This window comes from Camelina sativa, chromosome 19 (genome assembly GCF_030686135.1).
Source record: "Camelina sativa cultivar CO46 ecotype springtype chromosome 19, ASM3068613v1".
In the NCBI taxonomy this organism is placed as follows: domain Eukaryota; kingdom Viridiplantae; phylum Streptophyta; class Magnoliopsida; order Brassicales; family Brassicaceae; genus Camelina; species Camelina sativa.
The window spans coordinates 28126960-28149448 of record NC_141898.1 but is presented as its reverse complement, the minus strand read 5'-3'; the positions used below and the strand labels follow the sequence as shown (position 1 = coordinate 28149448).

Sequence of the window (22489 nt, the reverse complement as noted above, 5' to 3'; positions counted from 1 at the left end):
TTTTACTCGCAAATCGCAAGCAATTTGCGAGTGAGACTATTCATCACAAAATTTTTGCAAGACACGACGTTAGTTTAAATCTGCATGTTTCGATTATGTATCATATAATTGTGTTTAATTTACATTTTACCGTTTAAAAGTTGTTGGAGAATAATAAAATATAATCGAATTGAAAAATATAATTAAGATTAAAATAAAATTCAAATATTACAAAACAAAAAAATGTTAAAAGATTGTGTTTGTCCCTTCAGGGATATCCGATAAACAACAAGAGAGTTTTTAAAATGATTGAGAGAGAGGTCACATTTCTGGTCCTTGTGTGGCTTCCAGCTACTGTTTCACCGGCGTTGCTCTCTGGTTCGGCTTCTTGGTTTGTGCTTGGTGGGTTGGTTGTCCGGTGCCCAAACTTGGCAGCAAAGTCGGGATCCTTTTCAGCGAGATACTCGAAGTATGCATCATAGCTATGACTTCTCTCTGAAGCAAATATTTTTTTTTAATGAAACTGAAGCAAATAAACAAGAAAAAAGCAAGAAGCAACATTTTTTTTTATAGATTTTATAAAAATTAAATAACAAAAATGGAAAAGTTATAGGTTGAAGAGATACAACCTTGGGGATAGGAGCTTTTGAAACTCTGATACCAGATGATATAAGATTGGAAACTCTCCAACTTAAGATCACACAAGGATCAAGAGATTCAAAGCTTAACTTGCGGAAAGTGGAATTCACAGGCTGGCTCTGAAGCACTCTCTCGTGAATCAAGGGGTGGTACGATGGATAGATGGGTGATTGACTCGCTCAATCGGTGGGGGTAATCGAATCGCTCGATCAATGAACGAATGAAGGATGTTGAATCACTCAACAAACTTAATCCTCAGGATTCTGAATCACTAAGTGAATCACTCACAAAGAACTAAAGAACAAAGCAATACAAAGACTTAAACTTTGTAAAGAAGAAAACATTTCTATTACTTTAAAATGATCAAGGGCGATTTACAAATGAACAAACTAATGAGCATATATAGGCTCAGCTACACGTTCTAGTGTTCTAAAACAAGAAAGAAATCACAACAATTAATGAAAATATGATCGTTGGACCATTAAGTGTAGAATCAGTCCAAATAATGCAAGAAGATGTGCCTTGTATCTCGTTAACTTGGGGAGGAAGTGGTGACGTCTTGGAAACTTCTTGGTCACTTGTGGTAACTTAAATATGCACAAGAATAGAATAGGAAGTAGTCGTTGTGCACTGATGACAATCGGGTCCGAAAAAGGCAAGTAATAAGATTGAATCCTCCTGATCCAATGGCTATTATTTCTTGTGAATATCCTCCAAATATTCTCTGGTGGGTTAGAGGTACTCCTGGTTTCCATATGTAGCTTTGGGACATGTCCAAGTGAAGGTAAATGAAAGTTTCCTTATCTGGCTTTAAGTAGATTAATGGACATGATTCAAAGGGTGGTTTGGACTTGGGTGTTCTCTTGGGTTGTTCTCCAAGGGCTGGGGACTTGTGGTGAAACAAATATGTGTGTGGTATTCCTTTAGGGCTGGTCCAAGTGTCAAAAGGCCAAAACTCTTCATAACTTGCAATGATGTCTGATTCATCTGCAAGTAGTTCAGCATGTCTGTCAGCGAGTAGTTCAGCAGGTCCAACGAGTAGTCCAACAAGTACTTCAGCTATGACTTCTTGTGTCATCTTTGAATCAGATGAATGGTAAGTGATTCCTTGATGACTTGGTTTTGCCTCATTAAAAACCTTTCTAGGTAAACCCAGTGGGAAAAATCCTAGACAAGGGGAAAAGAGTGCAACAGTCATATCCCAACAATGAGATAATTTGACTTGCTGATGCTTGATCCCTCTTGAACCATTGGACTCCTTAGGGTTAATTTGATGATGAATAATTAACCATTCTCTTTGTGCTTGATCAGAACTCCATTTGGGAAAAGATTCTCCAAGGTTCTCTTCGTGGACCGGTTTGGTGTGTGGACCGGTTGGTTCACCATGCTCCCGGTTTGGTTTAGTTTTGATGTCCACATCATACCCTCTCCCTTGAAAAAGTTTCGACCTCGAAACTGTACAATCTGCACCAAGAGAAATCAAGTTAGCTTTCATTCGGTTTTGGGAGTTTAGGGTCTCACCTTGGTATGGTTTTGGTTTTGTGATGTGTGGTGCATCAAGTTTCTCTCCTCTGAGCACTAAAGATAGGATCACGCCAGGGGTTTGATCTGGTATCATGGTTGATGGTGTAGCTTCCTTACTCCTCCTTGGATCTGAGTTTGAGCTTTGAGATCCGGTGGTTCCTCTTTGATTAAGCAAGATTTCGGGACTCTTCTAGTCTCCTTAAGGAATGGTGTGACCACCAATGGTGCTGATTTATGCCGGTTTTGATTTGGAATATTCATGGGTCTCTTCATCTCCGATAAATTGCCTTTATGATCCTCTCTTGTACCTACAATGTTGTTGACACTTTTGGTGAAGAACAAGTGCATTATTATAGCCATGGGGTCAATACAAACATGTAAAATAGTTTTGATTTGAACCATTTCTTTTCTACAAAGTATACCACTAAGTATATCACAAAGTGAATCAACTATTCGATATGTATTAATAAAAGAAACTGGTTCAATAGGTTTATTTAAAGAATCTATATTTTTCTCACACTCAATAGGTTTTAATAAGTTTATAATCACATCATTCAAATTATTAGAAATAAATTGAAATAATAGATTACTTACTTGACATAGTTCATCGATGAGTGTATCATTCAAAATCAACAAGGTTGGTTGATTTAATATCTGATCCGGTGGTTCTTCTTGCAGCAAGAAGTCGGTGTTAATCTCATCTTCTCTAGTGGCTTGTAAACACGTTTTTAACTCTTGGTTTGGTTGCATGTTATCACGCCTTGCTAACCTTTCCGTTCGCTCCACATTTAAGATCCTTTTGGATGTAGTCTCTTGCTCGCCATTATACATGTCTATGGTACATGTATCTTGCTTGACACTTAAAGATAAAATCAAGTGAATTATACTTGAAGTTGAATCATTTAAAACAAAGTGTTTGAAGGTACGATCAATTGTTAAATTATTCCAATATCGAACAACATCATATATTTTACTGACTAGAGTACCATGTAGAGTGCTTGACTTCAAATCTGCCCCAATTGAGAGTGATCTTCGAAGCAGGATCAGATGTTGTTGAACATGGTTGTGCCTTCACACATGCTTTAAGAGTTTCTTGCTTATACACCTTATTTCGGCAAAATTGTGTAGATGTTGTTTCCAAAAGTTCTGCCTCAAGACTTGTGTCAACATCATCTACCTTTGAAGTTACTACCTTGTAGTCTACCTCGTTAGATCTGTCATTCATGCTATAAAATTGACCTGCATCAATAACCTTTGGCAAAGGCAAGCGCATTAATCTAGAATTGGGAATTTCTAAACTTGATGTTGATAAATTGTCATTTGAACTAGATGCATTCAGTTTTAATTCTAACAATGTGACATCTTCTACTTGTCTTTCAGGACATGTAGCAGCAAAATGACCTCTCTTATGAAATTTATATCATTTCGATTCACTTGACTTTGAAAAATTAGAAGACTTACCTTTCTCGGGTATGTCTTGCGGTTCTAGAGAAGGTGTGGGATCCGATTTTCCTTTTGTACCTGTACCTTTCTCATACCTTTTGGATGAAATCAAGTGCATCAAGTGGTCAAGTTGTTGATAAAAATTAAGCTCAGTATTCTTGCCACTTACCTTGGCGGAATTTTGATTGGAACTAACACGTTGATGTGTAGTTTTCTCTTGGCTTGGTTCCTTTGAAGGGTAAGTGTTTTGACTAGGCTGGGACAGCATTTGAGGTGCATATCTCTCCCTCATAAGCAACTTTAGTTGTCCCCACGTTTTGAGTGACCTTCGTCTAACTTTTTCTTCTTGGTTCCACCAAAGACTTGCGCTTCCCATGAATTGTTCAAGACAATATTTGAGCCTCTCTTCTTTGGGAATGGCATAGTACTTAAAGTACATCTCCATGTTAAGTTCCCATTGTGGATAATCTCTTTTTTGTCCTGCAAAATCAAAACTTTCAGGTCCAAAATATGTATAACCATTGTTTAGAGATAACCTGAAATTTGTCTTGTAGGTCTGGTTGGGATTAGATAGCAATGGGTCTTTGCTAGTGCCATGTTTGAGCTCGCCTCCTCTTAGCTTAATGGCCCTTGCGTCTCTCTCAGCTAGGGGATCACGTCTACCATTTGGAAGTGGTTTACGCCAAATTTTTCCTCCTTGAGTCACTTCCTGTACTATCTGTGAATTTGTGCGAAAGTACTTGTCTCTCGATTTTGCTTGACATGAGGCTCTAGGCACTTGATGTGACAAGATGTGATGGGCGGAATTCTGTTTACTCCTTTTAGGACATTGATGATGGTAGTCCTTCGTTGTTCCTCTAGCATACTCCATGTCTTCTCTCTTCTTGAAGTGATTATCATTTCCTGAAAAAGACATAATTGGGGTCAGTGGAGATTTTGAACCATGTCTATAAAAATCATCTTTAAATTTGTCCCATGGTTTAGAATAGCCTTTATTGGTGTTGTATGAGTCGGGTGGTTTTGGGTCTGGTGCTTCACGATCTGGTTCATCCCTTGAATCAGAAGCTGAACTACCATCTCGTTGCCACAAGATAGCTTCATAGTTGTCTTCCTCATCCGACGTGACTTGATAGGGCTCTTCTACTTCGATTTCTTCATCTGAATAAAACTCAATAGACTCCATGTTTGCTCTGGTGTTCGTGATAGAAGAATATTGCACAAGCAAATGAAAGATGTATCAAAAGTAAATCAACAAATAAGGAATAAGAGACAAAATAGAAATGATTTTTTTTTTTATATAAATCCGAAAAATTCAAATAAAAAATATGAAAATCAATTTTTTTCTGGTTTTATGTAATAGAAAAATTCAAAAATTAATTAAAATAACAAAGATATGAATTTTTTTTATGGCTTTTTTCTTTAAATAAATAGGAAAATAATAATTGACTAAAGCAAATATATATATATATATATATATATATATATATTTTATGAAACTGAAGCAAATAAACAAGAACAAAGCAAGAAGCAACAATTTTTTTTTTACATATTATAAAAATTAAATAACAAAAATGGAAAAATTTATAGGTTGAAGAGATACAACCTTGGGGATAGGAGCTTTTGAAGCTCTGATACCAGATGATATAAGATTGCAATCACTCCAACTTAAGATCACACAAGGATCAAGAGATTCCAAGCTTAACTTGCGGAATGTGGAATTCACGAGCTGGCTCTGAAGCACTCTCTCGTGAATCAAGGGGTGATATGATGAATAGATGGGTGATTGACTCGCTCAATCGGTGGGGGTAATTGACTCGCTCGATCAATGAACGAATGAAGGATGTTGAATCACTCAACAAACTTAATCCGCAGGATTCTGAAGCACTAAGTGAATCACTCACAAAGAACTAAAGAACAAAGCAATACAAAGACTCAAACTTTGTAAAGAAGAAGACGTTTCTATTACTTTAAAATGATCAAGGGTGATTTACAAATGAACAAACTAATGAGCATATATAGGCTCAGCTACACGTTCTAGTGTTCTAAAACAAGAAAGAAATCACAACAATTAATGAAAATATGATCGTTGGACCATTAAGTGTAGAATCAGTCCAAATAAGGCAAGAAGATGTGCCTTGTATCTCGTTAACTTGGGAGGAAGTGGTGACGTCTTGGAAACTTCTTGGTCACTTGTGGTAACTTAAATATGCACAAGAATAGAATAGGAAGTAGTCGTTGTGCACTGATGACAATCGGGTCCGAAAAAGGCAAGTAATAAGATTGAATCCTCCTGATCCAATGGCTATTATTTCTTGTGAATATCCTCCAAATATTCTCTGGTGGGTTAGAGGTACTCATGGTTTCCATATGTAGCTTTGGGACATGTCCAAGTGAAGGTAAATGAAAGTTTCCTTATCTGGCTTTAAGTAGATTAATGGACATGATTCAAAGGGTGGTTTGGACTTGGGTGTTCTCTTGGGTTGTTCTCCAAGGGCTGGGGACTTGTGGTGAAACAAATATGTGTGTGGTATTCCTTTAGGGCTGGTCCAAGTGTCAAAAGGCCAAAACTCTTCATAACTTGCAATGATGTCTGATTCATCTGCAAGTAGTTCAGCATGTCTGTCAGCGAGTAGTTCAGCAGGTCCAACGAGTAGTCCAACAAGTACTTCAGCTATGACTTCTTGTGTCATCTTTGAATCAGATGAATGGTAAGTGATTCCTTGATGACTTGGTTTTGCCTCATTAAAAACCTTTCTAGGTAAACCTAGTGGGAAAAACCCTAGACAAGGGGAAAAGAGTGCAACAGTCATATCCCAACAATGAGATAATTTGACTTGCTGATGCTTGAACCATTGGACTCCTTAGAGTTAATTTGATGATGAATAATTAACCCTTCTCTTTGTGCTTGATCAGAACTCCATTTGGGAAAAGATTTCTCCAAGATGCTCTTCGTGGACCGGTTTGGTGTGTGGACCGGTTGGTTCGCCATGCTCCCGGTTTGGTTTAGTTCTGATGTCCGCATCAAGATGAGAGTTAACCGGAGAAGATTAGGGTTAGCTGGAGAAGATTAAGGATTGACGGAGGCTAGGGTTTGAGAGGATTTGAGAGAGGCTAGGGTTTGAGAGGATGAGTTTGAGCTTCGCTCAAACCAGCTCAGTTGTATATATAAAAATTTTGTGGCCTCGTAAATCCCTCGTAGGCATTGCGATGTAATAACTAGGATCCCTCGCAAACAGGTCGCAACAACCGACAAATTGACCAATAAGAATACACCAATTTGCGAGGGATTAATATTGCATAATCGCACATCCCTCGCAAACCAGTCACAACAACCGACAAATTGACCAATTAAAATACATCAACTTTGCGAGGGATTCGCGTGGAGTAATCGCAAAACACTCGTAAATCCCTCGCATCCTGATACTTTTCATCAAATTCAGGATGTTTACAAGAAACTTTATTTCACATTTAAACCTAAACCCTAAACCCTAAGTTTCTTAATCTATTTCAGTATATGTCAATAAATTCCTTAATCTCCAAAGTTTCTTGTCTATTGATGTTGGTAAGTAATGCTCTTCTTTAATTTGCTTGTACAAGATCAAATTGTGAGGGAACCGTGAGGATTTAGCGAGAGATTAGCTCGGGTCCATCGCACATCCCTTGCAAATTGCGAGGGATTTGTGAGGATCTGTAGGACATCCATCGCATATCTCTGGCAAATGTTTATATTCTTTTGCATCAAATTTTTTTTCTTACTGATACATTCTCTATTAATTTCATGTTTTTCCTATGTTTTGGAAAGTTCATTGTTCTTATAGTTGGTCTTTACTGGACTATAGACTCTACATTGCAATTGTTGATAAAAAAACTATAACACTTTGTCATGATCATAATGGAAGTAATTCACATCATCATTATATATATATATATATCTTCTGTGTCTTTATGTCAAAGTTTCTTTAAACATGTCAACATCTCAAAGGTTTTTTGTCTCTTGATGTTTACTGGGAACTTCATTTCAAATTTAAACTTAAACTCAAACCCTAAACCCTAAACATTAAACCCCTAATGACCTCACAAATCATCACATCTTCATCATTGAAACATCTGAATCTATTTCAGCATATGCCAATAAACTCCTTAATCTCCAAAGTTTCTTGTCTATTGATGTTGGTAAGTAATGCTCTTCTTTAATTTGCTTGTACAAGATCAAATTGCTAGGGAACCATGAGGATTTAGCGAGGGATTAGCTAGGGTTGAAATCCCTCGCCTCTTCCTTGCAAAATTGCTACGGGTATATCTACTCGCTAATGCGTCGCAAATATCTGATAGACTTGCGAGGGAATGTTATCTCTTCGCAAATCAGTCGCAAAGTCCTTGCAAATTTGCGAGGGAGTTTTCCCTAGCAAATTTGCGAGGGACTTGCAAGGGTCCTCGTCTTTGTAGCAAATGACCCGCAAATCCCTAGCAAATTTGCGAGGCCGTACATCCGTCGCAGTTGTCCGTCGCAATGAGCGTGTTTTCTTATAGTGTCAAGTTGAATAACATAGGATTTTACAAGATTTTTAAAAATCATCAATTGAATAACAACTGATTTTAAGAAGACTCTAAAATCTTCTAAATTATAAGTTCAATACCCCCTCTAAGAGTTTTTTTTTCATGGATTTTGGTTTTGTAATCCGGTCATTACTGCAACTTTATATATATATTTATATATAATTAGATATATTGTAAATATACGCTTAATTTGTTTGTATAATTATATTTTAATTTTCAACAAAAATATATTTTTTGATATATGTTTATTAAAGTATAATGATCCAATCATAAACTAATTAACAAATTGAAATGTTCTAGTTTATTAGTTTCTAATTGAAAGAACTAAAAAATCTAGAAATTTTGCTTTTTTTCTTTTTTTTTTTGTCAAACAAGTGCACTTTCATTCAACTCAAAGCCTCATAAAGAGGTGGGTTCTTACAACATACAACAAGATAATCAAAGGAAAGAAATGATAAAGGTTCCATGAGTTCTTCAAAGGGATTCTCAACTCTTGAAAGTTTTACAATGTTTGAAGGATCTATTGGGACCAAAGTGGATTCGACCATGAAGACAGGCTTCGCGAAATCCTTGACCAACAAGTGATCATAAGTGGCTCTAGCGACTGACGCAATCGAGCTTTGAAAAGAATGTTCCACAGGGGTAACACTAGACGGATGTCTCGCCAAACATGAGAGGTAGGGTAGTTGGAACAAAGTCCTTCAGCATTTTAAGGCCGAACCTCATAACTCTAGTAGCAGCTTCAACCGGGGATCGCAAGAGTTGGGATCCAAACCGTAGCAAAGCAGGTGAGTCCTCCATCACATGTGTCTTATGGCCATGGAGGTTAAGGAGTTTCACACAAAGCTTGCAGCTGGTTTGGTCCTCATAATGATAACAGACCCGAGCAACCTAACGCTTGGTGATATATGACAATTGGGTACAATGGGTGAAAGCTTCAGCATCAAGCAGATTGTTGGATCAGACTCCAAATTAGAGCTCAGCAATGAAAGCATCCGAACACTGCTAATCGACTGGCCTTGACAAGGATATAGCTCATACAATTCTGAAGAACACAATATACTGCTATCGAGGACTCCTCGACTTGACCAAGCAGATATGATCGGAACTAGAGAAGTTGAGTTTGATATCACATTATCATTCACGGATCTAGATAGGACAATCCAAAACCCGACCAGTACAGATAAATCAGAGCACAAGCAGCTTCGACACCCACCTTGAATAGAGACAGAGCACACAGTTTCAACCTTCCAAGAACTTAGCATTACTCTTGTCAATAGGACCTCTGTATCCCTGAAGTAAATGATTTTCACATAAGGGGACTTGTATTTTCGGGGGGACAAAGGTGGCTGGTTTTTAAAGCAACGTAACCAACACTCCGTGGAGGTGTGGCCATAATGTCGTTGCTTTTAAACACTTTTAGCCTAAACCGACGCAAGAACATATCAACCCAACCTAGGGGAACCAAGGTTTTTTCTTATAAAATAAATATTACATTATTCTCGTTGGTGAAGTTGCTTGCCAAAGCTTCGAGACGCATTGTGTAGAATTACTTGCGATGGTCCAAGATCCTGAACATTGGTCGGCGTTCTCTACCCTACTGGATGATTTGCAACGGCTTCGGTCCTCCTTTCCGCTCTTTACCTTGTCTAAAATCCCTCGTTTCTTGAATCCAAAAGTAGCTTGTCTCGCTTGATCGTCTAAAATTTTATTAGTAGAAACTTCATTTATAAATTCTTTTCCTCCAGTTTCAGTTTCCAATCTTGGAATCTCCTTCTAATCAATGTGTGGTTGACAAAAAAAAATTAAAAAAATAATAAATAAATATTACACTTAATGACTCAAACATGTCTGGACGTGTGTAGTCCCATAAGCATCTCCTAGCATAATCAAACTAACAAAATCAGGTCTAGATGCCGACAAATGAAAACCCAAAGATAGATAAAATGCATAGTTTGTTAATCTATATGCAAGACTTCTTATACACATGTAAAACACGAAAAATGAGTTCTTCGTAATAGAGTCATAGTATAAACGTATTAGCAAAGACAGCTAATGAACATTACTTATCTATATCTTAAGAGAACCGACCATCATTTCCGAATTCACTTCCAACTCCACACGCCTAGCTCCCTACTCTAAAGCTATAAACAAACCATAATAAACTCCCCAAAATTTGACTAAAGTAGCATAACACACTCCTATAGTCATCGCAAACCCGCCACACCAACTAGATCGCAATCTTGTCGCACTGGGCATTCGGTTGCTAGTCTCGGGCTCCCGCGAGATGCCCCATCGCTGTTCAGCTTCATCCATCCATCCTCTGGTGGGCTCCAAGAAATTTTTTCGTGTAGCATTTTATATGGTACATATATTAAATAAGAAAAAATATGAGTATGGAGAAAATGCAGTTATTGTGGTAACGTTTTTCATTTGTTCAAGTTAAATGGTGGTGGAAATAGTCTAATCGTAAAGCTTACTATGGATGACTTATTATGAATCTTAAATAATATCATTATCATGTAAATTAGTAAATAGTTTGAGATATGATAACATTTAGCAAAGTTAACTCCCCATCTGCACAATAAGGTTCAGAATCCACGATATCATGCTTCATCTTCACAATGAATAACAAAGGTTTCGATTATTATTAGGTAAACTAGATTTTAACAATTTTGAAAAAAATAATATATACTTTTTTATTATATTTAGTTTGTTTTGTTTAATTAATTTTGTTTGGATTGTTAATTATTAGAACAATAATAAGGGAATTAAATACATAAATATGTAATTTATAAGCTATTGTCTCATTAAGTCACAATATTACCAATGATTTAATTGTTTTACAAAATTTTAGTTAAATGAGGATTTAACACGTGTTTCAAGACCGAATTAATAATATTTTATATTTATACTAATGTTAATTCAAACCATCATATATATATATAGATATTCAGTTTATAAATAAAATATATATTGAATTAAATGTATGTTCTCTTGCTAAAGTTAAGTATTTGTGAATATTGGTGTTCTAATCATTCTAAAATTGGATTTTCAGTTTGGAAAATTTATTAATGTTAATATAATTATGGAGATTGTAAACTTTTGTTATAAAAAATCTGGTGTATATCATTTAAATTTGAGAGATTCTAGCATCCATAAAAATAGTTTTCGAGATTTAATGGATTAAAATTTTAATGGGTAGAGTTGTTTTTGGAAAAATCATAATGTATAGATGTTGTTAAGATTTTTTGGCAGTAAATGTAACAAATGTTGGTCAATTTAAGAAAGTTTAGTATTTGTGTTTCTGTGCAATGTTATTTATGGAATTGTTTTAAGGGTTAATGTTGTAAAAAAAAATTAAATAAGTAAAACCAAAAGGGCATAAACCAAAAATGTACTTCAAAAATAATAAAATAATAATATAGATGTTTATATTCATCATCATGCGTCATATATAAGCTGGGAGCCTGGGAGACACGAACACCAGGTAGAACTTTCAACCAAATGAGCTCTAATATAAAGGAAATAAAGAAACTAACTCCACTAAAATCCATAATCCTTCGATGTGTCGCTGAATGAATCCACTGAAGAGGAAGACCACTAAACCATTAATAATCATATTCATAATGCAAACAAAGCAAAGCAGGAACATATATTAAAAAAACCTTTTAGAAGTTTGAGTGCGACTAATACTCCGTACCAGAAATTGTTACAACTTACAAAGTTCTTTCACATATTCTGATAGCGTTGCCATGTTCTTAGTCATGTGTAGGAGCTATTTTATGATCTGCCATCATGATCGGACTACATTACCCTGTAAATTATGTTTGCATTGCCTACTACTAAATAAACCAAATTCAAATTCATTCAGAAAGACTGTCGGATACTTGTTAATACAAAACCTAGAAAAAAGTTGTACATGAACAATTGGAAACAAGTCAAAAATATTGAATCTCCAAGCATCGATTTCAATGACGAACACGGATTTGAAATAAAACTAGAGTACATATCAAAAGAACATAAACGAATAGATAATTAGGCTGACAAAAAACGAAAAAAGAAGCATAGATAATTACGAGCAGAAAGTGACATCGACATATCATACGTCCCTTCTCACTGGAGGATGGACTGACTTGAGCAGTTCTAAATCGTTAAGATTAAGATCCTCTACGTGGTTTACAAAGGTGCAAACACTACAAGGTGTCTTAAACGCTTCACCAAAACCTTGGATTTCAACACGTTGGAGAGTGTTCCTTTCCAGATTGAAGTAGAAAACATAAAAAGGTTGGTTTGACGTATACTTGCGCATCGAAAACACTATTTCACCTGAAGCAGTCGCACCAGCGATAGAAACCTGACGACAGAAGAATCTATCATTGGTCCAAGTATTCATATTTCGACCATTCCTGTTTCTCAACATCCTCTAAAACCCACATACGCAACTCATTAGTGGCATCAACGTCGAGATTTTTCTCCAAATACTCATCAAGATCATCCCCATAATAACACTTCTTATAAATGTCTTCATCATCATCCCAAAAAATCACAGCTAATTTGCCCTTATAGTTAATCAATCGACAAAACCTTTCTACATCAATAAAGGTGAATTTTTCATCAATAAAGGTGAATTTTTCAGACCTAACATCAAAGCAAACTATCACATAATCAGACGTCACAACATGAGCATCATTAAAACAATCCGAGGTATCACACAAGTAATACAAAACCCCGTTGATGCATACCCCATCACTCTTAATATCATGTCGTAAGGGACATTTGATCCTTCTCCACGTCAAATCTCCATCTTCAAGTGTAAGAATTTTATTATGGCCAGGACGACAGTAATAAGCCATGGACAAATGCCTTGTATTGCTTCTCAATCGGGTCCAACCCGAAAAAGCTATAAGCCTTTCTGTAAGTATACCGATCAGGTAAGATCACATACCGTCCCGTGATGGGGTTACATATCAGATGTCTAGCCTGGTATCGATTACCATGGATATAGAACAAGCCAGAGACGTAGCCACATGAACAAAGAACAATATCTTAGATCATAATCATGATTGATCAGTAGATTGTCTGGAGAGAATCTCACATGAAATTCGGCCGCTGCTACAAGAGTCGTCGACGATGATTTCTCATATCGATTCTCAAGCTGAGGCGACGAGAAGAAGCTCCACACACCGCAGGCTTTTGCGTTTTCGTTGCCGTTTTCTATGATGGCAAATAAGAGGCGTGGCTTAGCCAAGGATCTACTCATGATTTGCCGATTCAATTCAACAAAGAAAAGAAAAAGATAAAGTTAAAAACTAGATATTGGGTAAACCTAACAAGTAGTAGCAATATATAATCGATTTTCCGATTTTAGTGGGCTAATTTAACGTCCAAGTGGGCCGCCAGCTTTTATTTTTAGTGTATAATCAAAGCTTGGTGTCCTAATCTAACGGTAGTTAAAGTCAAGCAAGACTACATATACTGATTTTGATAATCGGTTGCAGCATTAGCCTACGAAGTCACATAAGATAAGTTCAATACCAACTAACTGACTCAGAACTGTCTCAAAAGTCAAAACACAATACTTTAAGACAAAAGTTTCTTTTACTAAGTACTGATCAGTAGCCTTTTCTCCAAGACATACATTCATCCATCATCATCAGTGAGTCTCCTCTTAGGGTTTGACGACAACGAGGAGCAGCTCGTTTGGTTTGATGAGTGTGAATTTGCAAGTATCCCCGATATCAAGGGGATACTCTTTAACCAGAGAGCGCCATCCACCAGAGAAAGCTCTAAACCTCACTAGATAAACCACATTCCAGGATTTCTTCCCATCTGGGTGATGGATCATGAACATTGTCTTCTCCTCCGACATATGATCCTTTGCATAAGAACCCGGGATCCTCTGAAACACACACAAAAATAGATATTTTTGATTCATACCAGTTTTTGTAAAAACCAAAATGGATTCTGTTTCGACGTTATTGGTTTGTCTTATCTTTACCAGGAATATGAGATATGCTTTCTTGAATAAGATGGTGAATTCTGCAACCGAAGACGAAGAGGCGCCTGCAGAATCTCTCCTTGCCCTGACCACTTTCTCAGTCCTCTTGGGGTTTTGGGTTTCCTCAGCTTTCTTCTTCCTAAAGCTGAGCTTCCTTTTGTACTTTTCTCCTCCATTTGATTCAGCTTCTCTTGTTGGGGCACGATTACGCAACTCAGGAGACACCACCTCGTCTTTCTTGACATCATTGTAGACACTAACTCTTCTTTGTTCTGTTTTAATCCGACCTGTTTCATCATCAAAAGTAAAAGAATTATTTGATGTCTTTATATGGTTCACTGTTTCATACTCGGAAAAGCAAATCTTACTAGAAGAAGCCAAGGATGCTCTGGACTGTGAAGGTTGGAGCATCTCCTTGCCGTCTTGTTTGAAGATGCTAACAGTGAAACTCATGTTTCCATTGTGAGTGAATGTAAGAAACTCACTGTGTCCCAAGGCATTGTCCTTCACAAACTTCTCCCAACCAGACTTCTCCATGAAGTAGAATCTTGGGTTTTTTGAAATTGCTACTTCCCAAAAGCGTCCCCATTGTGTTCTTATCTTCATCTTACATGAGAGCTCTTTGTCCGAGAAGCTTCTCACGAAGTCATGAGGAAGTGCTCGCTTGGTTATACAAATAAGATGATATAAGAAGACTGAAATTAATATAAACCAAGAATCGTTTTTTTAACTACAATGAAACATTAGTGAACCTGTTACTACATCTAATCAAGTATTTGAGTCCAAAGTTTCAAATTTTACCATTAACCATCACATACAAATGAAAACCCAACAAGACATTTGTTACCAACAGAGGACAGATATCATCCAGAAGAAACAATGTCGAATATTCAAAAGCTTAGATCCAGACAGTGAACTATGGGAAGCAACAAAGAGACAAGAATTAATGAGTTATTTGAGACATAAAAGCTTATCAACGAAAAAAAGATTCCACTTTTAAGACGAGACCCATTGTTACAGAAAACCAAAAGTTTTAGCTTTCCAAACTTAGCTAATAGGATTCGACATTTAAGACAAGACCCATTGCTACAGAGAACCAAAAGTTTCCACCTTTCCATATTAAGCTTGCAAGAAATCGCCAACTTTAGGAACTAAGAAGAGTTTAGAACATTGTTACCATGTTTTCGGAAGCAACATCTATACTCTGAACAGCCTTGAAGAAGCCTTCATTCTTCCGTTCTTGTAAGCACCGAAGGTAATCAGCGATCCCAGCCATTTCTCTGATTCAAGGAAGGTCACACTCACACACAAGCTTTGTTCCTTCAACCTCCTCTCGTGTCTCTCTCACACTCTCTTTCTCTTTGTTTTGTAATGAACAATCCTCTTAAATTTTTTGTGAAAGTTTGTCATGGAAATAATTCAGTCAAAGTGGTTAAAGTTAAAGCTGAAAAGTAAGTACAATGTGACATCATGTGATTTTTGTACATCACACGTAACTCTAATGTGTTTCCTTAAATTTTTAGAAAATGTTACTATTATCCAATTGAAACCAAGGAGGAGTACGGAGTTGGAAACCCTTTTATAAAGTTATCGTTTTTTTGTAAGTATTTCACTGGTCTTTAAGACTATTTTAATATTTCACATTAAAGGTAAAAATGAGAAATTATTTTGTAAGTATTTCACTGGTCTTTAAGACTATTTTAATATTTCACATTAAAGGTAAAAATGAGAAATTAACCAAAAAATAATTATCATTAGTTTTCAAAAATATTAATTCACTTTCTCTCTCTAATTAATTATAAATGGAAATTAATAATTAAAATTAAAAAAATATATTAACTAATCAAAACTTACAATACTAAGATTGGATATTATACCATATTATTTGTTTTTCATATTATATTTGGAAGTTTTTGTTATTTTTTTTTAATTATAGTTTTCCTATCCATCTTTCTTTGATTTCATTGAATTATCATATAATATATATAATTAATAAATATGTAAATTTTTTTACATATATTGTGATTTTTAAAACGAATATATATTACTCAGTTATGAAGAAAAATGTGTGCTCAATGTTCCACATCATCCGATTAATAAGTTTATGTGGATTGATCAATAATAAGTTTTTTTTCTCACAATTCTAATATTATAATTACTACTTTAAAATATCTTACAAAATAATGATGCAAATACAGCAAACAAACAATATAAAACGATAGTATACGTCAAACAAATTAAAATGCTCTAATCTTTTTAAATAATTGGTATAATGGGGCTATTATATGATTGTTCAGGTATATTCCGACAAGAATATGAACTAATGGGTGACTTCAAATTATAGACATACAATTATTTCGTCATATTTAAAATTAAATTCTACTAATATGAACTAAATCAAATTTACACTAATAACCATATTACATCAATAAAATTACATAATTTACAGTTATGAATATACGCAATACATTAAAACTGCTTACTTCTTCACAATCCACGTTTGAGACACAATAACGAAATTAGTCCGAAACAAATAAAATATAAAAAAACTACACATGTTACGTGACTAAAGTATGAGCCCACAGCTTGCAGCCCACTTAGACGTATAAGATTAGCCTAGACATATTTATTTATTCTACTAAACCGACTAAAATCGAAAAATATTATTCACGGAACCTAAGTCTCTTATGTATACATATATATTGCTGGGTTTCTCTAGGTCTTAACTTAATATACAAGTTTATAAAAATGTTCAATGTAATTGAAGAAAACATTCCTACAGTTCTACCATTACTGATATATATAGTTTCAGACTTCATGTTCTTAAAGCATGCAATTTGTCTGTTTAGTTTTGAAAGTTTGAAATTCTTGGTTCTCTGTAACAATGGGCCTTTTCCTCAAGAACATGTTTTTGTTTTACTTCTCTAAGTTCCCAGTCTGAATGTGAAAAATGCACATGTTTATGACACTCTTTTGAAATGTTTCAAGTTGATTTTTAAGTTTGATGTTGGCATGGAATGCACATGTTTATGACACTTTTTTGAAGGTGATGCTGATGTGAGCTGTAAGGTTATGTCACAAGCGTTTCTCAAGTGGTGTTGTTGGTTTGAGAGTAGTGTGTGCTGCTAAGAGTTGACTTTATTGTTCTTGTTACCAGCATGCTAGTTAAGTCTTCTGGTCAGAATTTGCGAAAAGTTAATGAAAAAGTCTTCTAGAGAGGGTCCGGGAACAAAAACGACTTGTTTCGAGCAGGTTTGATAGCTAGCTAGTTAGTATCACTCAATATCCCCCTGGTTGAGTTATAAAGCTAACTAGTATCACTTAAGCTAACTAGATCCTAGGGATGTAGGTTAACCCCGTTAACAAATCTCTTGTGTCGTTTACTTTACGCACGTACCAGTTCGTTACACTCTCTCATCATATAAACACAGAAACACTCATAGGTCTAGCATACATATACGTATTTTCAAAAACAATCAATACAGTCTAAACCTGAAAAACGATGTCTCCCTCCATGATCCGGCGATAATAAAACCATTAATTAATATATTCAGGGTTCAAGGCGAAAGAGGAAATGGATGTATTATATAATCCACCAATTTGCTCCTTCACTTGAGCAGCTTCCCATGTTAATCTCTATTTAAACTAGAAGTTCTTGCGGATTTCTAGGACCTTGTTCGTTTGATGAACTATATATAATATGTGGATATAGTATCTAGACGTAGGATCTGGACGCAACATCTAGATGATGTTCGTTTGTGTTATTGGTTAATGTGTCCGTAAATTATATCTGGATGCAATTATGTTTGTTTCGTAAGTTGATATTTGTATCTGGATACAATATATGTAATAGACCAAAAACGTGATTTTGCTGTTTGGCGGGAATACGTGATTTTGCAGTTTTGGCGGGAAAACACGATTTTGCGGCTTTGGCGAGAAATCAAGATTTTGCGGTTTTAGCGAGAAAATGAGATTTTGCGTTTTTACCAATTATGGATGAGTTTACCTCATCCAAACTCTCCAAAAAAACTCATCGAGAAATTCAGTTTTTTTTGAATGAGTTTTCAAAACTCATCCAAAAACCTAGTCCAATTCATTTCTTAATTGTCACTAAACGAACAATGACATGCATCTGCGTCCAGATACTGCGTTTGGTGAACCAAACGAACAACACATAAGTCTTTTCAACAACATTCGTATCAATTAGAATTCGGAAAAGTAAGTTTGAACACTTTCACCCTTTCTAACATTTCTTTCTTTTCGTTTTTGTCAATAATTTAGTCGCAGAAAACTCTATAATATATTACAGATTTCACCAAATCAATTTAATTCAATCTGATACTAGAATTATTATTATTATTATTTTATTTTATTTTGTCGTCAGTCAAAATCTTGGTACTATGATATTTTGTTAGTTTACAAAGTGGTTAATTTAAGAAAATATTTTAAACTAGCATCAAACAAGTTTAAATACAATTATATATATATATATATATATATTTCACGAGATATTTAAATCATTTTAATATTAATATTTTAACAACAATTTCAGACTACTATGCAACACTTTTTTTTTCGTCCGAAGATTTTTCATTATAAAATACGATTGTGAAAGACAAGGATGGAATAAGTTTTTGAAACACCAAGTTGGAAGAAAGCAAAGAAATCCAAAGAAACTAAAGCCCAAAAGAGAAAAACTTTACCCAAACGAGCGAAACTTATACAGAAAAACAATCTACGGAATCTGAAGGAACCACAAATAGAATAGTCCCAATTACGCCCAAACAAGAGAACCACAGAGAAGGCGAGTTGAAGTAGAACGAATCGAGGGACTTGACAGAGAATTTGACGAAGGAAGATGAACGCACTAGCTCAAGGAGGACAGCCAAACAAACCCTCTAGCAAAACCGGAGGAAATCCAATCAAGTGGGTAAACTGAACCATCCACGATTGGCAATAAGAGGAACCCGATTGAATACTCAGCCATGGAAAGGCAATCAGAGACAAACCACAAGCATAATCCAAGACAGATTACCGTAGTAGAACAAGTCAATCAGGTTAACAACCAAATCTAAGAAGAGAGGCCACAAAAGAGCTGATACCGGATTGCATGAAAAGGCGAACCCGTAGATTACGGACCTCTAAATCCAAAGATCTATCCTAAACCAATGATTAGACCGTCCTAAAAAAAGAAAGACATAAGCGATCAAACAACATAAAAACCAAAGCCAAGTCACTCAACACAACCAAAAGAGGAGGAACCCAAAAACAATGAGGCCGTTGTCGCAAAACCAAAGAGAACTTAAAAACGAACTCAGGGATACAAGAAGCTGACTAAATACAAGCCTTAGACGAGACAACACCACCGCAAAGCCAACAAAATCCAAGAAAAAGCTCTTCAGATCCACCTTGAAAGCAACCGGAACATGCGACAAGTCACCACCGACTCACAATAAAACGAGAATAGAGCAGATGAACTAGAATGTAGAGACATTTGAACCAGATCGGGAACCTGAAACCTCGATAACCAAATCGAAAAGACGAGTAGGAGCCATCGGGGAATAGATCCACGCCGGAAAGAACTAGCATCACCGAGAGGAAAAGACAAAGGGTGGAGATGACGAAGCTAAAGTTTGATAAAGCTAGGAAAACAAATCGGGACAACCTAAAACGAGAAAAAACTGGAACAGACGATGGTGTTGTGGAAGCCACCTATCACCGGCCATTGGAGAAAAACTATTGATTGACGGCTAGAGTGAACGTTTCCTAGAGAGAGAGAAAAGGGATACTCTTGTCTTCCTTGACTACTATGCAACACACAATCTAGAAATTATATGTAATCTAATGTAAGTATTGACATTGTTCAATTTTTTTTTTCTGTGGAAAAGTGTACTTTTGTGCTCTCGTAATGCCACTTACACTACTTTAAAATTATATATGTTTACTTAGATTGAAAATATTTAATCTAGTATATAATAATCCGAGCTTAAGACCACCTCTATTGGTTGGGTGTCTTAAAAATAATCATAAACTAAGATTTAAGACATCTCAGTTTTTTTTGTATCTTCATCAAAAGATTATCATCCCTTTTTAGACATTTTTATTAAAATAACAATAAAATTAATTATATAAAAAAGTTTAAGACACTCATATTGAGTATCATCAATAATGATGTTCTAATCAAAGATATGACCTCTACTGGGGTGTCCCAAACATATGTACTAGTTGAATATCATTTTAAACAATACTGCAAATAAAATAATTTAATGGTTCATAATTTCTCAAACAAACAAACACAATTTCAAATAAAGATCAAAAGTTTTCAAGGTACAAAACTTGCATACAAAACATAGTTTAAAACAATTGCATACAAAACTTAAAACATATACTAGTTATAAATCTAGAAATGTTGATTGTTAACAGATGGCCAAACCTTATTGATATCAGACGACCTCACATCAGCATTATCAAAAGTTGTTCCATTAAGAGGTGGCTCTTGGTGGGTATCATTGTTGTTTGATACAGTGTTGCTTATCTCGAGAAATTGTGAATCGTCAATGCTAACAGTGCTTCCTCCATTTACTCCAAACTCAGGGCTCATGAAATCAAAAAGGTATTGCCTTGGCTGCCTCATAGACACAGTTGGATTATCAAACATAACTTGATCTTGTAACTGTTGAGAGATTGGCCCAGCAAAACCATGAAAGGTCAACATTGGGGACCCAACTAGCGCTATATCCAAATTAGGGTTTTCGTTACTACTGTTACCTTGGTATAGAGCATGGTCATGGTTTTTGTTGTGAGATATCATACCCATCTTGATGTCTTGGTCGTTTCCTTGTTTAGGCGTTAAAGGAGATGGAAAAAACCATTTATCAATCAAGTAATGGCTTTGATTTTCCCTTAGTGCATTACCAATGCTAATCCTTTTTGTTTCTTCATCAGTCTTCCAAGATCTCTCATCATTTCTGGTGTTCCTAAGCTCCTCGAATTGTGCCTCAAATGGAAGAATCGGTGGATCGCGAAGAGGAGAATATTGCACAAATTTTGACTCTTTCCTGCGAAGTTATCCCTTGAGAAAGATATCAACGCAAAAATCTCACTCAAGTCAAGATCATCAATTCTTCGACCACAATACAGTTGCACCATCAGCTGATCAATGACATAAACCCATATGATTCTTATTACTCTTCAAGAATTGCTCATGAACCTTCGCTTTGTTTTCTTTCAGGTATGACTCAAGATTCATCTCTTTTTTCTTCTTTTTGATCTCCGGTAAGGAAAAGAAATCGTCAAGGAGACCACGAGCCTTCTCAACAGAAAGCGCCATACCATTGGCTCAACCTCCTTAGGGCTGAACATGATAATGCACGCCATTACATCACACAATATCGTAAGTTCTTTTACCTTTTTCATTAACCCTACCCTCATTTTCTTCAATTTCTCCTCTCTTGATTTCTCATTCTCTACCCACGCGAGTTTTATTTTTTTTATTGCCATGGTCACTCTTTAATTTTGATTTTTTTTTTTTTTTTTCTGTATGTGAAGAGATGCAAGAGTTTATCTAAATATTCTTTAAACTTTAAACAAGGAATAAAATCCTTAGCACTAGTGCTAGTCAAAAGAAAAAGATACGTTGAATAAATTTGAGAAGATGTAAAATTAATTATTATATATTTAAAACTATTTATTTTTATTTTCAAAATCAAACCAATAGAGTAACACTTAAATCCGACTTGAACCACCAACATGTTCCAATCTTTATGTGGATGTGTTCTATGGAATTAAACTCATTTTACATAAAAATTAATTTTACTTCTAAATATATGCCAAATAGTAGTCATAGTCAATACATAATGAATATGATTTTTAATTCATATTTTTATGATTAGTTAGTACAAATAATTCTATTGACTACATTGTTTTCATTATTTTACAATGTATTAGTTAATTTTTTCTTACAAATATTTTGGAAATTAAATATTGACTATACTTTCCAATTTAAGTGTTGTTTTAGTACTTTTTATGCAAAGTTAACTTCCAAATTTTTATTTACTAGTGAATATAACCCACATGTTGCGTGAGCTTAGTACATTATTATGTTTTAATTACTATTTTCCAAAAATTTTGAGAGTTTTTGTGTTTTTTTTGTAATCACAACACAATTGTAGTATTAAATTTTATGATAGTGTTGTCAGTGTGTTACTTGATACTAGTTTTTCTGGTCTATCCTAGCAGTTTAAATTAACTTTATGCATTGTAATACTTAAGGTGTCAATCCAATGGAATGATGCTAATCATAGAAGATGCAATCAAGATAGAACAAGTTAGTCGGGGGAGGGGGGG

General features: G+C 35.3%; 1 protein-coding gene and 2 pseudogenes across 1 annotated transcript; all 3 read right to left on the bottom strand.

Annotated features, from left to right (window-relative positions):
* Positions 1–12122: 12122 nt before the first annotated feature.
* LOC109130885 (F-box protein At2g15640 pseudogene) lies at positions 12123–13420 on the bottom strand (annotated as a pseudogene).
* Positions 13421–13601: 181 nt separating this feature from the next.
* On the bottom strand, positions 13602–15568 carry LOC147921216 (B3 domain-containing protein At2g16210-like). Its single transcript, XM_087500538.1, has 4 exons — positions 15321–15568; positions 14512–14806; positions 14144–14430; positions 13602–14044 (listed from the first exon to the last, which is right to left on the bottom strand). The coding sequence occupies exons 1-4, from the start codon at positions 15417–15419 to the stop codon at positions 13814–13816; spliced, it is 912 nt and encodes a 303-aa protein (XP_087356664.1). The 5' UTR covers positions 15420–15568; the 3' UTR covers positions 13602–13813.
* Positions 15569–20543: 4975 nt separating this feature from the next.
* LOC147921215 (uncharacterized) lies at positions 20544–21643 on the bottom strand (annotated as a pseudogene).
* Positions 21644–22489: the final 846 nt, after the last annotated feature.